This window comes from Hemicordylus capensis, chromosome 5 (assembly GCF_027244095.1).
Source record: "Hemicordylus capensis ecotype Gifberg chromosome 5, rHemCap1.1.pri, whole genome shotgun sequence".
Classification (NCBI taxonomy): Eukaryota; Metazoa; Chordata; class Lepidosauria; order Squamata; family Cordylidae; genus Hemicordylus; species Hemicordylus capensis.
The window spans coordinates 234,738,201-234,765,146 of NC_069661.1; the positions used below are offsets into that span (position 1 = coordinate 234,738,201).

General features: G+C 45.3%; 2 protein-coding genes across 19 annotated transcripts in view; both read left to right on the plus strand.

Moving 5' to 3' along the window:
- Nucleotides 1-16,550, plus strand: part of CAPRIN2 (caprin family member 2) — a 62,210-nt gene extending 45,660 nt beyond the window's left edge. For 8 of the 18 annotated variants that reach the window (XM_053258535.1, XM_053258538.1, XM_053258537.1 and 5 more), the window contains 4 exons: nt 802-905; nt 1,560-1,623; nt 14,084-14,251; nt 15,331-16,550. In XM_053258535.1, the coding sequence (XP_053114510.1) occupies nt 802-905; nt 1,560-1,623; nt 14,084-14,251; nt 15,331-15,896 (902 nt within the window). In that variant the 3' untranslated portion in view covers nt 15,897-16,550. Of the gene's footprint in view, nt 1-801; nt 906-1,559; nt 1,624-14,083; nt 14,252-15,327 lie in introns of all 18 variants that reach the window. The other 10 variants (XM_053258547.1, XM_053258531.1, XM_053258548.1 and 7 more) reach the window with 8 other exon arrangements.
- A 4,436-nt stretch (nt 16,551-20,986) lies between these two features.
- IPO8 (importin 8) overlaps nt 20,987-26,946 on the plus strand; it is a 66,434-nt gene continuing 60,474 nt past the window's right edge. The window contains exon 1 of the mRNA XM_053258549.1: nt 20,987-21,207. Coding sequence (XP_053114524.1) covers nt 21,124-21,207 — 84 coding nt within the window. The 5' untranslated portion in view covers nt 20,987-21,123. The remainder of the gene's footprint in view (nt 21,208-26,946) is intronic.

The following is a 26,946-nucleotide window of genomic DNA, read 5'->3' on the forward strand; positions in this document are numbered from 1 at the left end:
TGGGTTGTATGGCAAAGCAACCCCTGTATGGAGACTGTAATGGATCCTGAAAAGAGAAGCTGACAATCTCTAGATAAGTGTGTGTCTTTAGAACTGTGTTGGAACAGTACTAATCAGAATGTGCCACTGCAAGCATTAATGCCCTAAATGCTTTGGTTCATAATAGTGAAGAGTGTAATATCTTCTTACCCACATTTGATGTGAGGAGGCAGATGTTCAGGCTGAAACAAGGCATGTTTCTGTTTGGAATCCTGGCAGAGGGGAGTCCCAGTTGCCTAAACTACCACTGAATTATCACACAGTGGGCATCACTACTCTTACTGGAAGAGTGTCTTGACTCCACTCCTCAAACTTCTATTCAGTTTCATCCAGGAGTTCACACCCTCACTTGAGCAATTATCCCTACTGGGCAATATATCTATTATTAATAATAATTATTATTTACATTTTATATTCCGCTCTTCCTCCAAGGAGCCCAGAGCGGTGTACTACACAAGTTTCTCCTCACAACAACCCTGTGAAGTAGGTTAGGCTGAGAGAGAAGTGACTGGCCCAGAGTCACCCAGTAAGTCTCATGGCTGAATGGGGATTGGAACTCAGGTCTCCCTGCTCCTAGTCCAGCACTCTAACCACTACACCACGCTGGCTCCAATCAAGTATTTGGCCTGCCACTAGAGATGTCCCACAGTTCTCTAATACATCACTAAGTGGCCAAGTGTACAAACTGTCAATAATTAGTGTCTTTAGTATTTAAAACACCTTCATTTGGTAGGATAAAAATATTTTGCTTTTTTATTCCAGCAGGTTTTGAAGCTTACAGGGGATCACCTTCCATCTCAAATGGCAGTTACAGCCAGTTGCCACCACTTGGCAGAGATTACCCTCCAGTACAATATCCTCAGAGGGTAATGACTTTGCAAGTTCTTGTGTGTTGCAGCTCTACAGAAGTGTGCTTAACTTTAGTGGTGGTGTCTGTGGTCCCTGTCCAGAATCAGGAGCAAGCACTAACTGGCACATCATTGGAGATAAGTAGTGCTTCAAATGTGGCTTGTCAAACTGAGAAAGGAGTGTAGTTCAAGCAGCAATACAGGATTAGGGACTAATCTTCAAGTGCAGTCTAGAAAGGGCTAAAACAATAAGTGTAATCAGTATTTATTCCTCCTAGTCTCTCTTGCATCCCTTTCTGTCTGACTAGATTTTACTGACTAGACTTGTGTGCCTTGGAGTTTCCTTTCTTCCCCATTTGGTGTTGGGAGACACAATTCCTACATAGATTATCTGACTTGCTCTTGATTCAGGCATATACTCCTTGTCCATTTCAAAGATACAAGTTCAGTCAGCTACCAGCAATATTGGAACAAGAGTTGACCATAAGTCTAAATACACCTGTTAAGGTGTTTCATTGATTTCAGTGGGGCTTTAGTAAATTCTGAGTGCAGCAGAGATGGCCAGTAGAGATGTTCAGCATATGAAGCCTGCTAGTACACAGAATTTTAATTGGTTGTAAATAGTGACTGGTTGCATTTACTGAATAGGAACAAATGTTTGTGTCCTTCCAGGATATGAATTACCAACAGAACTATAAGCGAGGGGGTATTAATAGTGGTCGAGGAAACTCAAGAGGTAAGGTTACCACCAATGCTACTTAAAATGCAGTTTTGTCTTGGATTTTTTGTAATGACTTGAAATTCAACTGCAGTGGGGCTGCATTCTGGACAAAGATTAGATGTTTCCTCAAGTGTCATTCAAACACTACATCCTTTGTCTGGGATCAGCAGTCTACTGCAGAGTTCTCAGCTGCTGGTTGAGGACATGTCACATGGGTTATCCTTCCCACACGCTCCAGAAGAATTGTAGGACAAATCAATTAGGCAAAGCCTTTAAAAGGCCAGGAAGAATAGCCCCTCCCAGTTCCATTTTTCCTGCACTAGCTCCAGAGAAGGTCTCAAAGAGCCATTTTTCTTCCCCAGTCCTCCTCCATCCTAACCATCTTTTAATGGAGTATGCTCAGAGAAAGCCTAGCAGTCACTTTGGCCACAGGAAGACACTGCTGATTTTTCACTGCTCGCCAGTAGGTCCCACCACTGCATGGTGCTGGTGCCCAATACTGCCCATGGCACATCATGGATCTCCTGGTCCTCACTGAAGACAATTGAGAGATTCCTCTCTCCCCGGGACCTGGTCTTCCACAGATCTCACCATGGTGATTATAGTTGGACAGAAATTTGGATCAGGGCCCCAGTCAGAGGATGAATGGGCTGTCACAGACTACTGGGACATGATGCTCCCCCATAAACTGTTCTTCTGTTCTGACCTTATCCGCTAAGGGCCTGATCAAGCTCAACTCTTCCAACAGCCAGCCCCTTCTGGTGTATGTTTGGGGCTCCTATCACAGTCCTTCCTAAAGGAGCATATGTGGGCAGGAGGAGTTTGCTTGGGGCAGCAGTATCAAGGTAGTGTGTGCACATGCATGCACACTCGGGCACATTTCTCTTCTCACTCTGAGTAGGACCAAGAATTAATTGAGCAGATGCCACTGAGTGTTCCACACTGACAGCCTCGCTCCATCACAAAGGCACTACAACAGAGTATTGGGCATTGATGGTCCTTACGGACCAGCATATCTATGGACCAAATTCACCCAACCCTCCCCCACTTCACCACTGCTTCTAGCACGGTAGCTGACATTACTGGCACAATGCACTCCCTTCCAGCCCCACTGGGCACCAAACATGACTCTAACACAGTGCACGGCTTCCTGCCCAGCGAGGTGAAGGGTCAACTTCCACATCTCGGGATGACTATTGACACCCCTGCAAACCGACTGATCCAGCCCACGGATCGCATTCTCAACACACTGATCCTCGATCAACAACTCAGTTCCACTTGTATGGTGCCACACTACACCGAGCACTGCTGCACAGCCTCAGAGTAGATCCTTTGAAATGGCCCCACAAATATGCTTAGGTTTCCATTCATTCCAGAGATGCCTCTGGACATGAGACCCCAACTCAGAACCAAGCGCATATGGTCAAGCTGCCTCAAATGGTCAGTGCACACGGGGACCTCTCTTCCCTAGCTCACCAAGGCACAAACAGAACCAGTCATAGATCCACCTAAGATCATCGCGACAACCCACACCAGCATGACAGGTTGGGGGACACATGTTCTATAATATTGATCATGAAGTACAGTGGACAGCATAATAGGCTCACTATAAAATCAACTGGTGAAAATTGAGCCGTCTGATTCCTACTACAGGCCTTCCAGCCCATCATTGCCCACAACCACAGGTGGTGTGGACTGACAACACCACAACCTACCCACACGAAAACCTCCACCGAAGGACACATTCACCTCTCTCTCCACTCAAAATAGACACTGCTACTCCAACAGACAGGGTCTCACAATTCCTCCGTAATTGCACATCCTGTCACTGACTTTTTGCTCAATCAATGGAGAGGAGAGCTGGTCTTATGGTAGCAAGCATGACTTGTCCCCATAGCTAAGCAGGGTCTGCCCTGGTTGCATCTGAATGGGAGACTAGAAGTGCGAGCACAGGAAGATATTCCCCTCAGAGGATGAAGCCGCTTTGGGAAGAGCAGAAGGTTTCAAGTTCCCTCCCTGGCTTCTCTAAGATAGAGCTGAGAGAGAGAGATTCCTGCCTGCAACCTTGGAGAAGCTGCTGCCAGTCTGTGAAGACAATACTGAGCTAGATGGACCAATGGTCTGACTCAGTATATGGCAGTTTCCTATGTTCCTGTGTTCCTAACCAACTGGCTCAGCCAGCAAAATACCACATCTGCCAGAGCTCATAACTTTCTCCAGTCCTTGCATCAACCACAGGAGCAACTCTGACAGTTCCACATGACGCAATGTGTCCATGACCTTTTCTTAGGATTCCTTCTCAGACAGTGGAAATAATAGTCACACTCTCAGCTCCTGGACCTTGCACACATACGGTACCCAGCTCTCTTCTTCTCAAACTGCTTCCCTAAGCACATGCATCAACAATGGCCACTCAGTCCACACCGGCCATAGTTCACAGAGATCTGACATCTCGCCACCACTGGGCCATGAATCCTGTCACTCCTACAGGCCTCTCGGACCAGTGCTGGTGACCTCACCACAACCCGGCTGATCCAGGTCTACCACCTGACAACTGAATCCAAAAGAACAGGAAGCATTCTGGCCATGCCCCCAAAAGTTCAAACACTGCTATGGTACCCAGACATGTCATGCCATATGATTCTGTCAGTGGTGTAACCACAGCCTGGTGGGTAGCACAAGGTGTTGACCACTTGCAGTCCCTCCAAGAAAGCTTAGTTACGGGCCTCCAAGTACACGCATTACCAACATGCAGCTACACTTGCCATTCCTTTGCCACACTGATAAAACTGAGCCCACTCTATCACTCTCACATTCAATGTGGCCTAAGAAGTGCAACTCTTCTTCCGCCATGGTACTACACAAACTCATCTCTGGGATTTCCCCAAAGTCTTCAAAATAACTCTGGCACCTCAGTTAGCACCTACTTGCTCTCTCCCTATTGGTATACTTCTCCTTCAGGCTGGCCTTTCCTCTGGCTAGGCTTTCTGTGCAGGAGTCTGGTCAACTACTGACACACCACCTCTACCTAGATGGACAGCATTTTCCCCAGCATTCACACTATATGACACATCATCCTCTTTGATTCATAATCATCACCAGGACACAAATGGCATGAGCTAGATTTACTCCATTGCCCAGTGACATTCAGAAATCCATCTTACAGACAAAAAGACCCACTCTTCAGTCCCTACAGGAATTAGCACACTTCCTCTGGGACTACTACATATGGTAGTTATAAACAGGCATACAATACCCAACACCCACTGGTCAACAGCTCACTCTTTGTCAGCCGCAGTCTCGGTTGCAGCCTCTGCACATGCACCTCTGCCTGTAATCATCCCAGCTTCCAAGTAGTCCTCATCGCACACACTGGTCAGACGCTACAGGTCTGACATCCGTCAGTCTCTTCCATACTGCTTTTGGCAGAACCGCCCTAAACCATATTTTTCTACTGTGGTAGCCAATGTTGCCTCCTTCCCGGGTCTATTAATTTACCTTCTTATGGAATCCTAGCTTGGTTAAACTGAACTGGGAAGGGCTATCTTTCATGGCCTTTTAAAGGCTTTGCCTAAATGATTTGTCCTGCATCTGGAGTGTGGAGGAAGGATAACCCACGTGAGATGTCCTCAAATCCAGCAGCAAGAAGCAGCCTTCACGGTAAGTGACCACTGTTCCTTTTTCTTTGGTCTCTGTGTGCAAAGTAGTGTGCACAAGAAGGCATCCAGTGATGGCTTTCTTACCAATTGACTTCAAACATCCACGGGGAACGGGGGAGGATATTGCCCTCAGCTTTTCTCCTGCCTTAATGGCGGTGACAAGAATACTCCTGGCTTCCTTGAGTTATGGGCTTAGAAGCTTATTAAAGAGGAAACTTTAGCAAGTTAGCAGATGACGCTCTTCTTTTTCACTGGTTTGGTAGTGAAGATTATGAGACTTGCTTTTTCTGTGGGAAATAGTCAAGCAATGCCTGACAGCAAAAAGCATAGCCTAGAAACTCTCATTAGCTACAAGCAACTCAAAGGAATATAAGTGGGGCCTATGAATAAGCCACTGGAACCCTGTCTGTGTCAGCAGTGCTGACGTTACAGCAATTTCTGCCATCTCAACCCACTCATAGTAACAGAGGGTGCTCATTCCTATAGGCTCGCCAGTGACTTTACCTTTGAGCTTGGGAGAGAACATATCTGCATTCTCCCCAAGAGAAAAGACTGAAGTTGTCAAACTTCGGGGGCCATAACTACTATTCTACTTGTCCACTCAAGTGGGAATTCTTCCTAGGTGGAAAAATCAAAACAGGACAGCTACCATTATAATGGCATGTGGAAGCAGGAGTGGTATACAAGACTGGGGATGGGGGGGGGGGTCATATCTCAGTGATAAAGCTTCTGCTTTGCATGCAAAAGGCTCCGGGTCCAGTCTCTAGCATCTCCAAGTAAGGCTAGGAAATATTCCTGCTTGAAACCTTGGAGAGCTGCTGCCAGTCAGTGTAGACAGTACTGACCTAGATGATCCAATGGTCTGACTCTGTAAAAGGCAGCTTCCTATGTTCCTGTGAGTGACTGGATCAGGTAAGATCCATTCCACCTCTATAGGACAGTCATCCTCTGTTGCTGGGGTAAAGGACATCTCCATGGGTTATGCCCCTCACGAGCTCCAAGGTAGGACAATTTTGATTTGTTAAAGTAGAGAAAAACACACTTACTTGAGCCTGAGGGGGATAACTCTGCCCCAGTTCTTTCTGTCCTTGTCGCTCTAGGCAGCCTTAAAATCTCTCTTCAAACACTTAGCTGTTATCCCTTTTTTCCTCCTAAATACTTCATTTACATCAGCTTTTTATTCCTCCTTGTCCTTTTTCTGTGTATATATATGATTTAAAAAACAAACAAAAACCACCTCCTATTGTGTCTCCTCACTTCTTCCTATCTCCTGCTATTTTCCCCCTGCATGGAGCGCGCAGGATGGTACAAGATTATACTTGTACCAAGAGGGAATGGGTGCAAGAGGGATTTTCCTGAGACCACCAAGACATTTGGAGCTCCTCTAATAAGTTGGCCTCTACCAAAAGCATCGGCATTGGCCTCCTTGGAGCCACCCGGGCCATTTGCTGCTGGGACCGCAGTGAGTCTCTAGCCAGTTGACCGCGAGACCCGCAGTTCGGTAGCCTGGTGCACTTTGCAAGTAGTGCAGCCATCAGGGCAGCGTTCAGTTTTCGCCGTGGCAAGGAACGGGTGCTTCCCCTGCCAAAGCTGCCTCTTACTGTAGAGGAGATCAGGGCTATTGGAGCGCCAGAGTGTGTAGGCATGGCAGCAGCAGCAGCAGCAGCAGCTATGCCCCACAAGATGGCGCAGGCTGCTGGAAATGGCGCCGTTTTGGCACGAAAACGGGACAGCACCAAGGAGGAGAGAGAAAACCCGAGGAGAGCCCTAACACCTCTGAGGGAGGTAAAGGGGGGCAGCCAGGACTGGCATTGGAGTTTGGGGGTAGTGGGAGGCGCAGCCCCCTAGGAAATATCCCCAGCCAGGTCCATCAAAAACCACTACAGCTCTCTCTTAGTCAGTACCCCCCGAGTGGCAGCCCTGGTTTAGAAATGCCATCCTGGATACCATCTATCAGGTTAGGCCTCGTAAGAAAGATAGGAAATCTAGAAAACGTAGGAGGGCTATTCCTTCTGAATCAGCCAGTCCACCCCCTAGGAAGGCAAGGTGCAAAAAGAGACATATTGATGTTCATAAATCTGATCAACTGGCTGGATCTAAGGACTCAAAGCGTAAATCTAAGATTCATCTGAGGTATCAGAGCTGGATTCAGGAGACCCTGATGCACTTAACCCTAGGTCCCTGCTGACCAAAAAGTATAAGCAAAAATCTACCCCAGTTATTGAAATTGAGGCGGATACTGAGGAGATAACTGGCCTAGATGGGGATGATCAGGACCCTGACACCATTGCTGACGAGGAGGGGGAATGGTCAGGTGGGGAAGGTCCTGAGTCTGGAAACACTTCTCAACATTTATTTGTCTCAGAGGTCTCTAACCCCCTCATGATTAGGGTCATTGCTGCGATTTGGGTGCAGACTAAGGAAATCTCAGAGTTGGCACCAACTGTAAAAGGGGACTCGGTTTTCCCCAGGGCGAAACCTAGGGACATGCTTTTACCTATGCCTGAGGTATTTACAGAAACTGTGAAACAGGAGTGGCTGCTGCCTGCCACAAATAGAGAGCCAATGACTGTGGAAAACTGTTTTTATTCTTTTCAACAAGAACCATCAGATCTGTTAAACACCCAATGCAGACGCTCCCATAGCACATCTGGTTTCTGGATCACTGGTGCCTAGAGATGGAGAAATCACTCTAAAGGACCCCACAGATAAAAAGGTGGAGTTTGCACTTAAGAGTGCACGATAATGCTTCTTTAGCCACATGCGCAACAGCTATGGCTTCCATGGTAGTTCGGGCATCACTCTTGGGAATGGATGACCTTCTCAATGATCTGCCCTCTGACCCTGTCAAAATGAGGCAGCAATTAGTTAAAATACAGAAAGCATAGGCTTTCGTGGCTGATGCAACTTTGGATTCAATCAGGTTTTCCTCAAGGGCTTCACCAGTTTCCGTTGTGGGAAGACGACATTTATGGCTGAAGAGTTGGCAAGCTGATGCTAGATCAAAGAACAATTTGACAGCAGTATCCTATGACAGCACCAAGTTGTCCGTGGAGGCTGCTTTGAAAGACATACTAGTGGAATCCAGACACAAGAAAAAGACCCTGCCATCAGCCCTGCGTAACCCTGAAAGACCAGCCTTCAAGAGACAACTCAAGCCATTTCAGCCCTTTCGAGGTTTCCAGTCCTTCTGGGGCTGGGAAAGAGACTTGAGAACCCAATGGGGTTCCTAGAACTGACCACGTAATACATAGAGGCACCGGAGGTTACAAGCAGCCATTCACCCAAAACAAGTAGGCCAAGCCTCAGCAATGACTTAAGGACAATCAGTCTGGGGGGCTGCCTGTCAGACTATTTTCACGCATGGGAATCCTCCACCATGGACATATGGGTCCTAAATATAATCCAACTGGGGTACAGGATAGAGTTGGACGCCCCCCCTCTCCACAGGTTTCTTCCAACTCCTGAGTCTCACTCTTCTTCCAAGTGTTCAGAGCTCCTAAAAGTGATTTGGCGTCTGGAAGACATTGGAGCAGTGGAACCAGTTCCTGCCTGTCAGAAGGGGAGGAGCATCTATTCTGTCTTGTTCACCGTCCCCCAAAAGGACAGATTGAAAAGAGCCATGCTGGACTTGAAATATGTAAACATGGGTCAAAAACAAATGCTTCAGGATGGAGACCTTGAGGTGGGTGGCAGAGGCAATCCACCATCTGAACTGGCTGGCATCAGTAGATCTCAAGGAGGCTTATCTCCATATACCCATTCATCAGAGCAGCCTGCATCATCTCAGATTCACATATGTGGGGCAGCACTACCAGTATTCAGCCTTCCCATTCAGACTCTCCTCAGCTCCCCGCGTGTTCACAAAGGTGCTGGCACCACTTATGGCCCATCTATGTTTACAGGGAATACGGATATTTTCATATCTAGACAATCTCCTTCAGTCGCACTCAAGACCTTCGGCACAACACGACCTAGTAACAACCATCTCAATGCTGGAGAAGCACGGCTTTCTAATCAACAAAGAAAAAAGTATCTATCTATCTATCTATCTGATTTGTGTACTGCCCTTCAAAAATGGCTCAGGGCGGTTTACAATTAAAACACACCACTAAAACAGTAAAGAGCTAAAACAAATTAAAAAACAATATAACAATTAACAATTTAAAAACAATTACAGTGATTAAAACCCCCGAAATCGGGTTTTGAATTTTAAAATAAACCAGAAATTAAAACCCCCACAATTTAGGAAGCTGAGAAAGCTTGGGTGAAAAGAAGGGTTTTCACATGTTTTTTTAAAATTGCCAGAGATGGGGAGGATTCCACAATCTCAGGGCAGCGACCGAGAAGGCCCGTCTCTGTGTCGCCACCAAACGAGTTGGTGGTAACTGGAGACGGACCTCCTCAGAGTTAACACCGGCATACAGGATTCAACATCTTGGTGTAATAATAGATACAGAAAGGGATCGTCTGTTCCTTCCTCAGGACCAGTACTTGACCATCATGTCAGAAATAAGGCAAGCACTTGCAGCACCGACAGTATTACTCACCACGCTAGCAAGGATATTGGGCCTGATGGTCACGATATTGGAAGCATTGCCTTGGGTAAGGTTTCATCTACAAGGCTTACTGTGGTACCTGCTACAGTACCAGTTGGCTATTGCCCAGAAAAACTTAACTGGTTACATCCCCCAACAGAGGTCCACGAGTCCTTTGGTTGGTGGCTGGTTCCTCAAAACCTCCTACAGGGAAAACTCTTCCTGGATCCTCCAAGGCTGATACTCACCACGGATGCCAGCAACAGAGGCTGAGGAGCGCACCGCCTGCATTTGTCAGCACAAGCTACGTGGTCTGCCCTAGAAAGAGTACACAGTATAAACTGACTAGAATTGTGGGCCATTCGTCTGGCACTGGAGGCTTTCCATCAGACGCTGCAGGGTCAACGTGTCCTAGTAAGGACAGAAAACACGACAGTGAAGGCCCATGTGAACAGGCAAGGAGGAACACTGTCAAGGTCCCTATACCAAGAAGCGATCCTACTGATCAGCTGGGCGGAAGCTCATCTTGTCTCCATTACAGCTGCTCATGTCAAGGGGGACTAAAATCAACTAGCTGATTGGCTAAGCTGGGAAAATCTAATGCCGGGAGAATGGTCCTTGAACACAAGAACGTTTCGGCAGATCACACAGCAGATGGGGATCCCCATCATTGACTTATTTGTGACACCACAAAACAAAGTTGCCGAGGTTCATGTTGAGGTTCCCCTTCAAGGAAGCAGAGAACGTGGATGCACTGTCAACTCCATGGCCACACAGCCTATTATATGCTTTTCTACCAACACCCTTGCTGGTGAGTGTTGAGAAGGATCATCCTGTTGGGTGCGAGGGTCATTCTGGTGGCCCCCTTTTGGCCCAGGAGGCTGTGGTTCATGGAACTTTACATCTAACAACTAAGGAATCATGGTTTCTGCCAGTGTCCCAGGATCTACTCATACAGGGTCCGGTGCAACATCCCAACCCAGACTGGTTGCGGCTTGCCGCTTGGAAACTGAGTGGCGAATTTTACGCCAGCAAGACTACTCTGACGCAGTGCTTCAAACAATGCTGGCTTCACGTAGAAACTTCAATGAACAGAATATACCAATACACATGGTGAGCGTTTTTGTGGTGGATGGCACGCTGGTCAGTACCCAGGGGCAGTGCAACTCTACAACATCTCCTGCAATACCTGCAGGACAGTCTGGAAAGAGGCTTAAAACCAAATACTCTGAATCGACAGGCAGCATCATTAGCCTCATTTCTGGCATATCGAAGAAGCCCTGGCATGCACATCTTCACCTCAAAAGGTTCCTGAGAGGGGTCACGTTGCTGTCTCCTCCAACTGTTCATAGATTTCCTACATGGGATTTACACACTGTGTTAAAGGCCTTGCAGTTTCCTCCCTTTGAGCCCTTGGCTCGCATCCACATAAGGGTTTTGTCATTTAAGCTGGCCTTTTTAATTGCCATTACATCTGCGAGATGCATATCAGTTGCAGGCACTATCGTTCCACAAATCAATCTGTATATTCCAAAAGGACTGTCTCATCCTGGATCCATTTGTACGAACCAAAGACGCATCAGCCTTCCACCAGTCTCAGGACCTATTTCTACCCTCCTTCTGTCCACACCCAGTTCACGTGAAGGAGAAACAGTGGCACAAATTAGACGTTCAACATTGTCTAAAAAAGTATATGGAGCACTCAGCTACATTCAGAATGGATTCATTATTCGTCTCCTTCCTACCTGGATCCATGGGAACAGCTGTTATATCGTCTACAATTGCAAGATGGGTCAGGGCTTGCATAGCCATGGCGTATGAGACGCAACACCTCAGACCTCCTATACACGTAATGGCTCACTCTACAAGAGTGGCAGCAACTTCAGCCACATTTGCCATGAATTCCCCTGTACAGGAGATCTGCTGGGCAGCAATGTGGAGAAGTCCACCTACATTCACCAAGCATTACAAGATAGACTTTCATGCTTCGGCCCAGGCAGGCTTTGGTAGGAGAGTTTTACAACAGGGGCTTCCCCAGGAATAGACAAGTACGCCCCCACCCTAGTGGGAGTCAAGCTGTGGTATGTCCCTTGGAGATGTCCTTGACCCCAGCAACAGAGAATGGAGCATTGGTTCACTTACTGTGAAGGCTTCTTCTGGTTGCTGGAGTCAAGGACATCTCGGCCCACCCGGCTTGGCGCACTTGTCTATTCCTGGTAAAGAGTATCTCTTCAGTATCAGTTGTTTTAATATGCCTAGCGCAAAAGTTTATAGAGCATGTGGTTTCCTACTGTGTTAACATTTTCTTATCTCATTTCATTTATGATTGCCTTTTCCTAACTTGGTCCGAAAGAACGGGGGCAGAGTTATCCCCCTCGGGCTAAAGTAGGCATGTTTTTCTCTACTTTAACAAATCAAAACTGTCCTGCCTTGGAACTCATGAGGGGCATAACCCATGGAGATGTCCTTGACTCCAGCAACCAGAAGAAGCCTTCACGGTAAGTGAACCAATGCTCCAGTCTCTCCATCCAAGATTCTTGGAATGCATAAAGCAGGTGGTTGTCCTGATGGAAAAGGTAAAGAGTTGACAACATTGTTGCCACTCTGATTCCTCCCAAGAATCAGACTGATACTTGCCCATCGTGGATAGGGTGAGAAACTGTGCTACAGATGCTCTCTAGCTGACTAGTCTAGGCTTCAGAAACTGCTCTGTGCTTTATCCCCTTGTGCCTGCTGCTCTTCCTTCTCCTTGAGGGAGAAATTTCACTAATCCATCCTCTGTCATAATTATTACTTGCAGTCTTCGCCACTGGCCAAGTCCTTCCTTGTAAGTGTTTGAGAGCAGGAGAATCTGATTCAGGCAGAAAGGAGGGTGAGCTGTCCCCATGTGAAGCAGTTTCTCAGAGGGACATGACTACTCCCCCCCCCGGCAGGCTGTGGCCCACAGATCCCCCCTCTGGGATTGTCTATTAGTCTCTGCCACTAAGGTGCCATTATTTATTTATTGCATTTATATACTGCTTCATACCAACATCTCATGGTGGATTGAAAGTTCTTCTGTCCCCATATCTTGACATTTCTTCTAGTAGCTGTAAATTATGTGTTTCAAAATCGTGGGGCTCTTTATAAATCACTGTTGCAAAAGATTTATCTTTTCCAAGTAATTTGTGCTTTTAACTCTTCTCTTGAATTAACTTAGTCTTTTTCTTTGGCAAGAAGAAATGACATAGATGTGTGAAGAGGCCTTAAGGTCTCAGGAACAAGGACAATAGGCAACTGGATTTCTTTGCTCATTCTTCTGAAGCAAAGCAGTGCAAGTAAAAGGCTTCCTATTCTATTTTAAGTAGGTAGGTAGCTTTATTTTGCCATATCCATCTTGGACTCTGTGGGTATCCTCCTGCATTAGGAACTGCTACCCCAGCAATATGCTCAACTGCTGGACATCAAGAGTTGATATTTGTACAATGTCCTCTACTTACTAGGCATTGCAAAACTGACACTTTTGCCTCAACCAAAGCTTCCTTTCGAAAGGATATTAGCAAGTGGTGTATTGGAGGCAATACAGTTTAGCCCCTCTCAGCGTGACAGGATTATTTCTGCCAAATATGGCATAACTGGATGTCCTTTCTCTGAAAGAGAGTGAATCATTGGCTGTCTTGGATGGGGCAGGACATTAAGACCTATCTTGATTATGATCTGCATCTCCCCTTAGGATGATTTCCCCCATAGCTACATTAGCTTTGTTACTGCAGCAGGCATCTTCTTTTGTGAAAGCTTGACTATTGTGATCAATTACATTTTGAAGCTTCTATATTCGCTGTGCTGGCATATGTTAAGTTCTTGAAAATTGAGGTTGACTCCCTCTGCTGGAAGTTTGAAGTCTCTACTACAGCCTCCACTGATGGCTGAGAGGAATCTCCCATCACTGGATACTCTTCTATGGAGCCATCACAGTAAGTCAGTGTTACTGTTGCTCCATACGACATGGAAATACTTCATGAAATATTATGAAGAAAAACCAGAAAGCTCTTTGGAGATCAGTGACGAGCTTAAACTGCATTTAGATACCAGTAGTTCTAATTCATCTTTACAAAGTGGCTTTCGCTCATTCTAGAATGAATAGTAGACATAACAGCCCATTTGGATGTAATCATGTGTGTCTGTTGTGTGCGCACACACCATAGCTTCAGACCTTCAAGCAAAAAGACTGCTGTCTTACCAGTTTATATCAGTAGCGCTACACAAACTTTATAAATCCTTAAAGCTTCTGTATTTTAGGTTACAGGCGAGAAAAGAGACAGGAAGAGAATTGTTCATCAGGTAGAGCTCAAGGTAGAACTCGTGGTAGAGAATACGCCAGAAGAAGGGAATTGAGGAAAATGGAGAGAAATGGGAAAGAAGCAGAGTCTGAAAGCAATCTTGTAGCTGCCAAGATGCACCAGTTCAGTTAGTGTTAACCATACAGTTGATATTGGTAACATGGTTTTTCTACACTAAATAAACAGGCATATTTTTAAGATGTGTCCTTTCTTGGTGATAAGAGCATAGCAAGTGTAGTGCTGTAAGAATCACTACAGTGGAAATGACATACTTTCAGCTTAATATTTAAGTAGCTGCTTCAACTGCCAAAGTTAGTGAGCCTCAAAATTGCTCAAACTCAAATAGCTTTTGTAAGAGGTGATAGTCTAGCCATGAAAGTAGCATTCAAAGCCATGTGCATTTGTCTTTATCTGAAGAGCAGCAATATTGAAGTGATTGGAAGTACTTCTGGAAGCTAGTCTATACCAACACTAGTAAATATCCAGTTGTCCTACCATCTGGTACTGATAAATATACTAGATCTCCTTAATGTCTTTGATTATTCTGCAAAGCATGAAAACAGCCAATACAAATACATCGAAGCTTCTGACCCTATTTGAGTCCAGATCTGTGCCATTTTGCTGGTAAGCCCACTGTAGAAACATGCACCACAGAAATGTAAGTGGCACATGTACAACCTTCCAATTATTGGGAAGGAGACATGCTCTAGTTTAGACCAGGAAACAAACCTGTCCAGGGCTGGCTGGCTGGCTAGCTGCAAAGGAGACCACTTTACTTCTACAAAGCAAATGTCAACATTTCCGCATTGTTCAGTCCCATTGAACAGTGGAGAAAAAATGTATGGAATAAAGTGCAAACATTGAACAGATAAGCATGGTGGGGGTGATGGGAACAAAAAACTGCCCAAAACACTGTGGAGTTTGTTTGTGTGTGATCAACATGTGTTGGAGCAAAGCTTGGGGGAAGCAAAGCTTGCCCCACAAGCTGAAAGGCTCACTACTTTGAAGGTGCATCTCCATCTGAAGGAATACTTATTTGTAAGATCTAGGGGTCTTAACTGGAAAGACAGGATAAAAGGTGCAGCTAGTCAACTACTTGACTATATTTTATAAGTACTTGAAATGTACAGGCTTGAAAAAGTGAACCTGAAAATACTGAATTTTAAGGGTACTTAAGAATTAACCATTCATGATCTTCAACAGCAGGATGGAGCGATTCATCTCAGGTGAGCAGCCCAGAACGTGACAGTGAGGCCTTTAACAGTGGGGACTCGGGGCAGGGTGACTCCCGCAGCATCACTCCTGTTGATATGCCAGTGATGAGCCAAGCAGCCACCATACTACCTGTACACGTCTATCCCCTCCCACAGCAAATGAGAGTTGCCTTTTCTGCTGCTAGAACTTCTAACTTGGCTCCTGGAACTCTAGATCAACCTATTGTGTTTGACCTTCTGTTAAACAACCTTGGTGAAACCTTTGATATTCAACTTGGTAGGTTCAATTGTCCAGTGAATGGTACCTATGTGTTTATTTTTCATATGCTGAAGTTGGCTGTGAATGTTCCACTGTATGTGAACCTCATGAAAAATGAAGAGGTTCTAGTATCGGCTTATGCCAATGATGGAGCTCCAGATCATGAGACTGCTAGTAACCATGCAGTCCTCCAGCTTTTTCAAGGAGACCAGATTTGGCTGCGTCTGCATAGAGGAGCAATTTATGGAAGTAGTTGGAAATACTCTACCTTCTCAGGATATCTACTGTATCAAGACTGAACATTCATGTTTACAATAAAGCTGCTCTAACCAGTTTGGGGAGGAGTGAAAGCTGGGAGACTAGTTTTGGAATTCATTTGGCCTACTTACACACAACTTTGAAATGGGGATATGGTAATCTGTCTTGCAATGTGAGATGGAGTTGGGTCAGCACTGATGTGGCACTTTATCAGTTGTGATGTAGCCTTGACAGGAAAACTGAATGTATGTCTGCACTTATGTTTGAGCTGTAACTGCTTACTACTTTCCTCAAAATTTGCCTCCAGTCTGGGCTATACACAATGCCTTGTGCCTAAATAAAATATATATGCCTTAATAGGAACATAGACTATGGGTATTCCTCTCATTTGACACTTGCTCTTATAAAATCCAGTCTTCTGCAACCAATGCCAAGAGTTGTGGTGGGCTTTGCTTATAACTGAACTGAAGATGGTATTCACAACTAGATAATATGACATGAATAATTCGTCTTAAGGTATATTGTAAAAACATGTTGCATATTAGGGTACATCTGGAATTACCATTTTTTGCCTCTTAATCTGTTCCTATAGAATACATATTATTTTTTCCATCTTACTGGAAACTGCTGTCATGACTACAAAATTAATCAACTGACTAAAAATTCCTGCTTGAGTAAAAAATAGCCTGACTTAATCAACTCCTCTCTCTTTGTCTAAGCTGGCCTGTGTGAAGTAGGCTAACTGGCACATGGCACTAACTGCCTTAGAAGTGCCTGGAGGAGGGAAACATACATCTTGAACATTTGTTTTTAGCCCAGTGGGTGTTCACATGCTGCTCTTAGCTCTGGAAAGAGCTGTGCTCTGTTGCCCTTTCTATGTACCCTTCCCACTGTAAAATGGGGGAGCATCCCAGAAGCCTTTGTATTACTGCAGGGCCTCAAGTGATTTCATTTTTTCACCTGGTGGGTAGTATACTGGGCAGAGAAGAGGTGTACTAGATTCTCTCTGGCAGAGCCACAGCTGGGATAGCAACAATGAGGGGTAGTTTTGAGGACATAATTCAAGTTGCAGTTGAAGGAAAAATATTACTTGTAAAAATGGTCTAGAATATATATTATATATTGTCTTCATGAACCGAGATGAGAACTGAGCATTTCCAGTCACTGGTATTCTCAATTCATTTGAAAACTAATTTAATTAAGCACTGGAGTTATCTTTAAACTGCTGGACCTACCAGTCTCTTTAATTGGTGGGGCAGCCCAAACTGTCAAAGCAAAACTTGAATTGGCTGACATCTTTCTTACGGGAGAGAGTGAGCAAAATCTTGTGTTCACTCAACACTTGGTTTTTAAAAGTTAGATTATGCATATCCTTATATATAAAACTAACTTATATAATGATGATGGCCCTAGTTAAAATGCTTTGTGTATTACATGGGGAATTATCTTCTGTTAGAGCCTTTAAACTCTTGTCTCAAGACTCTGAATGTGGTTTGGGAATGAACAAATTTTGGTAATGCATGCAGATTTGTGTGTGGGACAATGGAAGAGGATTTTGCTGCTAGTGAAGCTATTGCCTGACTGTTGGGAGATCTCTTCTCAGCCCCCAGTGTTGAAGTTTGTGGGATTACTTTTATTCCTATTCCCCAAAGGATCCTATGGGGATTTGGGGAAAGATTAAAAATTGCCCACTTCTTTTGTGGGTAGGGTGGTAAGTAGCACCCTCCATGCCCTACCATCCAGTCCACTTTGATGTCCCTAGGAGCTATCCATGGGGGAACAATGGGGTGTTTCAAATTTCCCCATTGTTCCCTATGGCCGAAACACTTGAAACATCTTGAGGTTTTTTGTCAACAGCTGACTCGAATGCTGTTTTCAATGAAATGTTTCAGCCATTTGAGTTTCATTTTGAGGTTGAAACAGAACGCCAAGTCAACTTTGTGCACATCCCTAGCAGGTGCATAGGAAGGTCACTGGCAGCCATGGGCCAAGGGTCCCACCAGCAGCTCCCTTATTTCTGTGTGTGCCCAAGCCAGCCATGCCTCCTGCATCCATATCAGAGGCAGGGGGTGTCGTTTGTGCCAGGATGGGGCTTTTAGCCCCTTTGCAACACCACGCCCCCCAGTCAGCGATTCAACAAACTGCTGACTGGGGTGGGAAACTTGGCTGAAAGGACCATATGAGCAGTGACCATCCCCCGTGTCAGATGTGGATGTAGGGGAATTGGCCACTAGGGATCCTTCTCAGCCAGTATTTGATTGCAGTGCTGGTGGGCTCAGTCCCCTCCCCTCCCCTCCCCAGACTTACTAAACATGAGGTGGGGGGAAAGCCCCAAGCCAGCCAGAGTTGCAATGAAACACTGGCTGAGAAACAGGGGAAACACCTAATGCTCCCAGCTGGCAAACTTGCTGGCTGGGTACAGGGGGGTTAGGACCAGGGGGTGCCTTGGTGGCTCTCCCAGACCGTGGTGGATAGACTCAATGGCTACTAGTCTGAGGGCTAGAGGCCACCACCAGCCTCAGAGGCAGGATGCCTCTGAATACTAGTTGCAGGGGAACAGTAGCAGGAAAGAGGGCATGCCCTCACCCCTTCCCAGAGGCATCTGGTAGGCCACTGTGTGAAGCAGGATGCTGGACTAGATGGGCCTTAGGCCTGATCCAGCAGGGCTGTTAGGTTATGTGGGCCACTTCTCTCCCTGCTCCCATTTCTCCCACACCCCTGATCTCTAGCCTATATCTATACAGGATGCTTAGACCAATGTTTCCAAGTGTTCGAACAGAACAAGCAACTTTTGAAACAGAATTTGGCATTGACATGTTTTGTTCCTAGCTATCTCTCTGATTTTTCTCTCCATTGGATGGGTCACCTGAAAATGGTCTCTCCTCCCTATATTACTAGGTTTTTCTTCCTATAGATATCTTGCAGTTGAACTTGACCTTTAGGTTTCTAACCTATTGTGCTCAATTTTCTTTGACATAACAGAGTTAACACACTATCGGCATAGGAATTATCACTATCGTCATAGGAGGAGGCATGACATAACAGAGTTAACCCATAACACAATTGCCATTACAACCTATAGGTCCTGGATCTACAAAAAGAGCAACACTTGTCAGGGACCTTCAGTGCTGCTGAGGCATTGCAAGAAGGTTTAGGAATCAGGAAGAGGAGACATAAGGAGCATATTTAGATTTCACTTTATTGTACTTCAAAACTGGCATTTAACAGCAAGAAAAGTGGGAGAGGGGGGAGTGAGCACTAATCAAAAACTACAAAACCCCACAACACAAGTCTAGAAGCTGTATTTTACAATTGCTCTGTATCGTATTAATTTTCTTGCTTTCAAAATGTTTCACAAAGGTCTTCTGAAAGTTGAAAGATACTCCTAGCTTTTTGTTGCAAACTGCACACTTTATTAAATGTTTCTGACCCTTTAAACAAGAGCTTTAACATTGTCCTTTTTTGTTCATAGCAAAGAATACACAGCTACCTCCTGTCTTAAAAGTTTCAGAGGTCACTACTTCTGTGAACTCATTGGCTGTGAAATCCTAATTTTCTGTACAATGATTTCAGTGATGTATTATTATTACATTTTATATCCTGCTCTTCCTCCAAGGAGCCCAGAGCGGTGTACTACATAAGTTTCTCCTCACAACAACCCCGTGAAGTAGGTTATCCACCTCTCCCTTCCCCATTTGGCTCAAGCTGAGACATACCAGCACTGGATGTTCATTATGGCATTTACCAATACAGCAAAAAGTGGCAGCTTGATGCAGATACATACAAGGTATTACAACACACCCCAAGTGCTATGCAAAGAACTTCCACATCATTTCAACCGGACTGTGTTTCAGCAGTTGGTTTACAATTCAATAGCAATTCATCAGATAAGTACAACTGTGAATATGTCAGTAGCAAATGTGTGTGTATATATATTTAGTTTAAAAAAAATTGTCATCAGACCAAAGGTGGTCCTACAGCTGCCTTTTGGAAATCTATTTGGTTTCTTGATTACATTTTCTCTGTTGCATACAGGTTAAAACAAAGCAAAGCACTGTCTTCCCTTGCCAACCATGGTTGGCTGGTGACAATTTCCCAGTTGCGGACACACAAATCCACAATTGGGAAACGAGTGGTTGGAGGGACAACTACAATATGAACCAACTTCCAGGGGAGGTTTGTTGTGGGTCACATTTGAACCCTATTCACACATTATGTGGAACACATAATATACAGTCTGTGTTACGTGCATGGATGTACAGTTATTTAAACATCTGCACATACAGCATTATGCTCCCTATCTGTACCCTGCATCTGAGGATAGCTGTAGCCAGGTTCACTTTTAAAATGAACATGTACAATTGCACAAAAGCATGCACATGTATGTAGAGTTGGGTGCACAGATGCATGTCTGATTAAGGCTCTGGACCAGATCTATTTGCAAATGTTCTGAAGCCAATTAATAGATGGCTTTGTGCTACAGTTAGTATGTGCATACGAGAGCTTGTCCAGCATAGATAAGATGCAACCTGGTTCTCTGCTTGGTTACACAAAAGCCCCACAGTGCAGGCCTGTCACTGCCTTGCTTCTCCTTTCTCCTCTGCCTCCAATAAACAAAACAATTTCAGACAAACAGCCGCTATTTTCTCAACCTCCGCTCCTTTGTAAAACACGGGCAGCAGTACTGGCCTACTTTACAGGGCTGTTGTAAGGAAGCCCAGAAATCGTACAGAGAGCTTTGAACACCCAGGGAAAGTGCTAGATATTGCGGGTTACTTAAAGCAGGAACCGGGCAGATTTTAATTCATTCTAGCAGTGTCGCTTTGGTCCCTACACTCCGCCTCTCAGTCTCGCTTCCTAAGCAGCCTGTCCTCAGTGCTCCTTGCACAAAAGCGGAGTCCTGTGGCACCTTGCAGGACAAGCATATTCCCAACTGCCTCAGAGCAGGAAAAGAGCAGCACCGGCGCCGTTTCCGTCACGAAGCATGCCGCTGCTCTGGACCGCTCGGGCTAGCTCGCGGGGAAGGCGGGCTCCTTCTTCCGTACAGCAACATGGCACCCGCCACAACAGCGGCCCTGAGGCAACGAGGGAAAACAAACCTTTCCCTGAAGACGTAAAGCAGCTTCTCTTTCCGACAGACGTGCTGTCGTAAACCGGTGAATGGCTCCTGTGTGGTAAGCGGGGGGGAGAGGCGAGCGGGTGAGTGAGTGTGGCGGCGGCGGCTCTTCCCTCCGAGGTGCGGTGTGTCCCGCTCCGCCGCCCAGCGACATGGATCCCAACAGGATCATCCAGGCGCTCAAGGGCACCATCGACCCCAAGCTGCGCATCGCGGCCGAGAATGAGCTCAACCAGGTGAGAGCGCAGACTCTGGCCCGACCCACCCCCCAACTCGCTGGAGGAGGAGGAGGAGGAGATCTCCGGGATCAGCCGCCTCCGGCTCCCACAGCAGGGCCCCTTGTCAGGGGGAAGGGGCTTTGTTCCCTCCTCGGGGGCTCGCCTCTCTTCCCCTCACCCGCCCCTGGGCTGGCCTTGGACTGCTCCATCCCCTGGTGCTCTTCCTGCTGCCATTGTCTGGCAGTGGGCGCCCCGCTTGCCTTCTCTGGGTATTGGGGGTTCCTAGTGCTGCCACTGAAGCCACCTAATGAGTGGGGAAATGGCTTGATTATCAAGCCAGAGGTTGCCGGTTCGAATCCCTGCTGCTGGTATGTTTCCCAGCACCTATATTGGGCAGGAAGGTGCTGAAAGGCATCATCATCTCAGAATGCGCAGGAGGAGGCAATGGTGAACCCTTCCTGTATTCTACCAAAGGCAACCACATGGCTCTGTGGTCGCCAGGAGTCGACACAGACTCATCGGCACACTTTACCTTTAGTGCTGCCAGTGAGTCTCCAAGAATTGGCATCGGTCTCCAAGTGCCTATTAAAAGTGACCATGGAGATTTTCAGTGGCTTGCTGCTGTGGTTGAAATATTGGTGGATCTCTAGGAATAGCATCAGTCAGTAGTTGGCAGCCTGTGCTCACTGCTCCTTGCATAAAAGCGGAGTCCTGTGGCATCTTTCAGGACAAGCATATTTGTTGTATGGTCCTTGCCTCCTCAGGTGATCCTTCAGATTTGATGAAGTGGGTCCACAAAAGTGGGTGCCACAGTCAGGTCTTTTGTCCTGAAGCTGCTACAGGGCTCTGTGTTTTTGTCTGCTGATAGTCTAACATCCCTCCGGCTGGAAAGAGTGGCTTCCCTGTTCTCTCTTAATTGCTTGGTTAATGAGCAGACTCCAGTTTTGAAGACTGCCGCTGAATTACAGGATTATGAACTCCCTGCTTTCTACACTTGCAGTGTGGGTGATGCTTTCAGTCACTGTACCTGTTGTGACTTCTTATTTAATGTGTCCACTAAAGAGAAGAGACGAGACGAGAAGGGTAGAGGTCCTACAAGTTGTTCTCACTTAGGACTGTGAAATGTTTCAAAAATAAAAATTGTGTCCAAAGTAATCCTAGGATCTGCTATGGTTCTTCATTAATATGTGATCATTACTATGGAGGTTTTAAGTTGACTTCTTCTATTCCCTTGGGATTTGTAAGTGAGGAAGCAGGTTTGTGAAATATTTCAAAGATTTAAGCAAGTCAAATTAATTACCAAATACTATCATAGGCTATCAAGCAGTGAACTTAGTCAAAGAAAATCTACTGTGTTTACCCCAGTACAAAACGACTCTTAATTTAAGACGAGCCCCTTAAAAATAAAGGTTAATTACAGGTTATACCCTTATCTACCCAAAAGGAAGAGGGTTCTGAATTTAAGATGACCCCTGATTTCTCACATCAAAGAATTTGGGGAAAAAGTAGTCTTGGATTCAAGTAAATACATTATCTCTTTGTCGAATCCTCTTGAATTACAATATGGTGGGTCATAATTTTATAATAAGCAAGTGACAATAGTTGGATTACGATATAAAATCCAGATGCCAAAAATCATACTTTAGCCCAGGTCAATAGGATTTTGTGGTAATTATAACTGAGATGTTCAAAAAGAGTTATGCCACAAAACAGCAAAGATAGAATAGATGATTGGAAGTTACAACAGAAGTAAATATGCTGGTAAGTATTAAATATTAAAATGGTAGTCATATGTTGGTGATCTCCAGGCTTGACTACTGTAATGCACTCTGCGTAGGGCTGCCTTTGTGCATTGTTTGGAAACTGCAACTGGTACAGAATGCGGCATCCAGTTTGGTCTCTGGGACAACACGAATGGACCATATGACACAGATTCTGAAAGAACTGCACTGGCTGCTGCTATGTCTGATTGCTTTTTAAAAGACCCTTAAGACACACCTGTGTCCTCAGGCTTTTAATTAAAATTAATTTTAAACTGTTTTTATTATGTGAAAGTATTTTAATTGTTTGTTTTTGTTTTTATATTGTAACTTGGATTGTGTACACTGCCTTGAGATGTACATATCAGGCAGCATATAAATATAGATAGATAAATAAAAGTAAATTAACTCATGTTGGAACTGAAGTTTTTCCCATTGATCCAAGAACTCTTACACTGTCAGCATTCAATTTTATATGCTCCAAATAAAGAACTCTGTGAGAAGCAGCCTCTAATTCATTTTGGCAAAGTTTTATTTGTGTTTCCAAATGTAAAAAAATAGGAAGTGTGGCAATCGGTTACACAAACCTAGTTTGACAATGCATGCAGACTGCAGTCTCCTCATAAGCCCCATTATATTTGCAGTGGCCCCAAAGGCCATCAATTCCTATATACTAAAAACAGGCCCATGACTCTGAGGGTCATGGGCAGCTCAGAAAACCATGACTAGTGAAAACTCATGCCTGACATTCAGAGTGAAGAGCTTCTGAGGGACTGGGCAGACAAGCTATAGTTCATCAGGGAAGGCCAGCAGTTGGTTTGTAGGTATCTTGGTAGCTTTTTTCAGCAGCCCTGTACTGAAAGTGTGTCGCACGGGGCTTCTCAAACTTGGGCCCCCAGGTGTTGTTGTTTGTTTAATAAATTTGTATACCACCCACTACTGAAGTTTCTAGGTGGTTTACAACATAAAACAACCAAGAATTTAACAGTGAAACCATCTAGTTCAGTAGTGCTGATTAGTGGCAGCTCTCCATGGTTTTGGAGTAGTCTTTCCCCTGCCCTACTTGAAGATGTCAGGGACTGAACCTGGAATCCTCTCTTTGCAAAGCATGTCCTCTGCCAATGCGCTACAGCAGACCTGGTGATGCAGACTTGGGAGTGCTTGGTTTGAACCCTGTGGCACTTAACACACTCACTCATGCATGGGGAAAATGTTGGTATACGATCTCCAAAGACGAATACTCATAAACACAAGAGCAGTCCTTCTGCTTCCTCAGGATACCAATTGCCTATGGGGAGAAAGCAAGCAAGCGATGCATTCAGAGAAGGGCTGTAGCTCAGTGGAAGATCACATGTTCTCGATTCAGAAAGTACTGGATTAAAATCATGGGTTCAGTTCCTGGCATCTCCAGGTAGGGTTGGGAAAGATCTCCATCCGAAATGCTGGAGAGCCATTGCTAGTCAGAGTAGGCAATTCTGAGTTGAGTGGTCTGGGAGAAAATCTGGTCTTGCAGTAGTGAGCAGAAACTGTCCCCTTTGCTAAGGAGGATTCACCTTAGTTTGCATTTGGTTGGGTGACTATATGTGAGTGCTGTCTGTTGGGGATGGGTCCATGAAGCTGTCCTTAGGGGACGGAGCCATAGCTCAGTGGTAGAACATCTGCATGCTTGCATGGAGAAAGTCCTGGGTTGCCAGTCAGTGTAGACAGTGAACATAGGAAGCTGCCATATATTGAGTCAGACCATAGGTCCATCTAGCTCAGTATTGTCTTCACAGACTAGCAGCAGCTTCTCCAAGGTTGCAGGCAGGAATCTCTCTCAGCACTATCTTGGAGATGCCAAGGAGGGAACTTGGAACCTTCTGCTCTTCCCAGAGCGGCTCCATCCCCTAAGGAGAATATCTTACAGTGCTCACACATCAAGTCTGCCATTTAAATGCAACCAGGGTGGACCCTGCTTAGCTAAGGGGACAAGTCATGCTTGCTACCACAAGACCAGCTCTCCTCAAGACCAGTGCTGAGTTAGATGGACCAATGGACTCCATATAAGGCAGCTTTCTATGTCCCTATGTCTGACACAGTATAAGGCAGCTTCATATGTTCATATATACTGTACATATTCACTCTGATGCTGCCACCTGAGTTTGTACTTCTGTCCACACAGTACCTTCAGCAAGAGGGGGGAAAGCTGAGTCTTCTGCTTTTCTTTTTGGAAGAAGCCAAAATAATGTGTTTGTGTTTGTATCCTAGCAAAGATAATAATCCTGCTCTTAATTCATTCTGTTCCCTTGCTTTAATTGCTGACACCATAGCTTTGCTTTTCTAAAAATATAATCCCCAAGTGGAAGGAGTATTTTCAGTTATCCTGAATGAACTCAAAAATATGGTTCTTAAAGATGATCAGGTCAGTTACAGTTTTGCTTTTGCCCTTGACATACTGAAACACTTAACTGCCAGTTCCCGAATGATGTCTTCCAAGCTTTCTAGCAGATTTTAGTAAATCAATACCACAGTGATGCTTGAGCAACTCCCATTGGGAGTGCAGGATGCATTTCTGTGGAGTTAAGTATGGACGAAATGCATCCCTCTGAGTATATTGCAGCTCCAGTGCTTTCGTTTTGTCACTTGAATAATAAAATGGCATGAAATGGGAGCCCATAAGGCATTAAGTGTCAACAGTGCTGGGCTAGATGGACCAATACTTTAGTATAAGAGAGCTTTGTATGATCATTCTTTCTTTGTGGTTGGCAAATTTTACCTCTTGGTAAATTCCTGGTAATATCCTTTTTCACTGGAATTGTGCAGCTTGTGTAGTTGCAGAGAGTGTGTGGGAAATGTGTTCTTTGAAGGATGACACATTGTGTCATGTGCTGTCCATTGGTGGCTGGTGCTGATCCGTCTCTGATTTCCTTTGTGTCTATATCTGTATCTCTCTATAAATAAATATATAAATCTTGCTATTGCACAGTGGCTGCACTTGATACAGTGGAGGCTGCAAACAATTCTTTGGGCTGAGGGTCTTTAAGACATGCCAGTCTAATTCTCTTCTGGGAAGACTGAACCAGGACAGGTTGTGAAGGCAACCACATCAAGTCAAAGACTATTTTAATTGTAAACCGTCCAGAGACGCAAGTTTTGGGCAGTATAGAAATATTTTAAATAAATAATACCCAGCCTTTTGTGGAGAATATATTTGTGTGGGCCAAACTGGATGTGACTTTCAGCATGTCATTTGGCATTGTGTATTTTGTTTTGGGTGAATACTGGTAGATGGGTTGAGCATTCTGGATTGGGGCTGTAGCAGTGTTCCTTCTAAGAGGGATTCCAAGATGATGTTGACTACAACTCCCAGAATCCCCAGGCAAAAGCCCAAAGATTTATGGTTGGGGATTCTGGGAGTTGTAGTCAACAACATCTGGGGATCCCTGTTAGAGGGAACACTGGGCTGCAGTAAAAGCAAAGGGTTACATCTCTTCCCAGTCCTGCAGTCCAGGGGCCCTGTGGCTGCTTTGTACCCAACAAAATATGCAAGGCCAAATGATGATGATGATGATGATTAATTCGATTTCTATACCGCCCTTCCAAAAATGGCTCAGGGCGGTTTACAAAGAGAGATAACAAACAAATAAGATGGCTCCCTGTCCCCAAAGGGCTCACATTCTAAAAAGAAACATAAGACACACACCAGCAACAGTCACTGGAAATACTGTGTTGGGGGTGGATAGGGCCAGTTACTCTCCCCCTGCTAAATAAAGAGAATCACCACAGTAAAAGGTGCCTCTTTGCCCAGTTAGCAGGGGTCACACATTTAAAAAGCTGGGTTTGCTTTGGCCCTAACGTAGCTACATGACTGTGTGAAGTGAATGAGAGGAGTAAAGCCAGAACAGTATACAGTTGCTCTTTGGCCCCAATGGATTAGGGCCAAAATTTAAAACTGAGGGATGAGTTAGAATCTGAGGGATGAGTTAGATCTTCCTGTGCTGGATGGGGATACACTCCC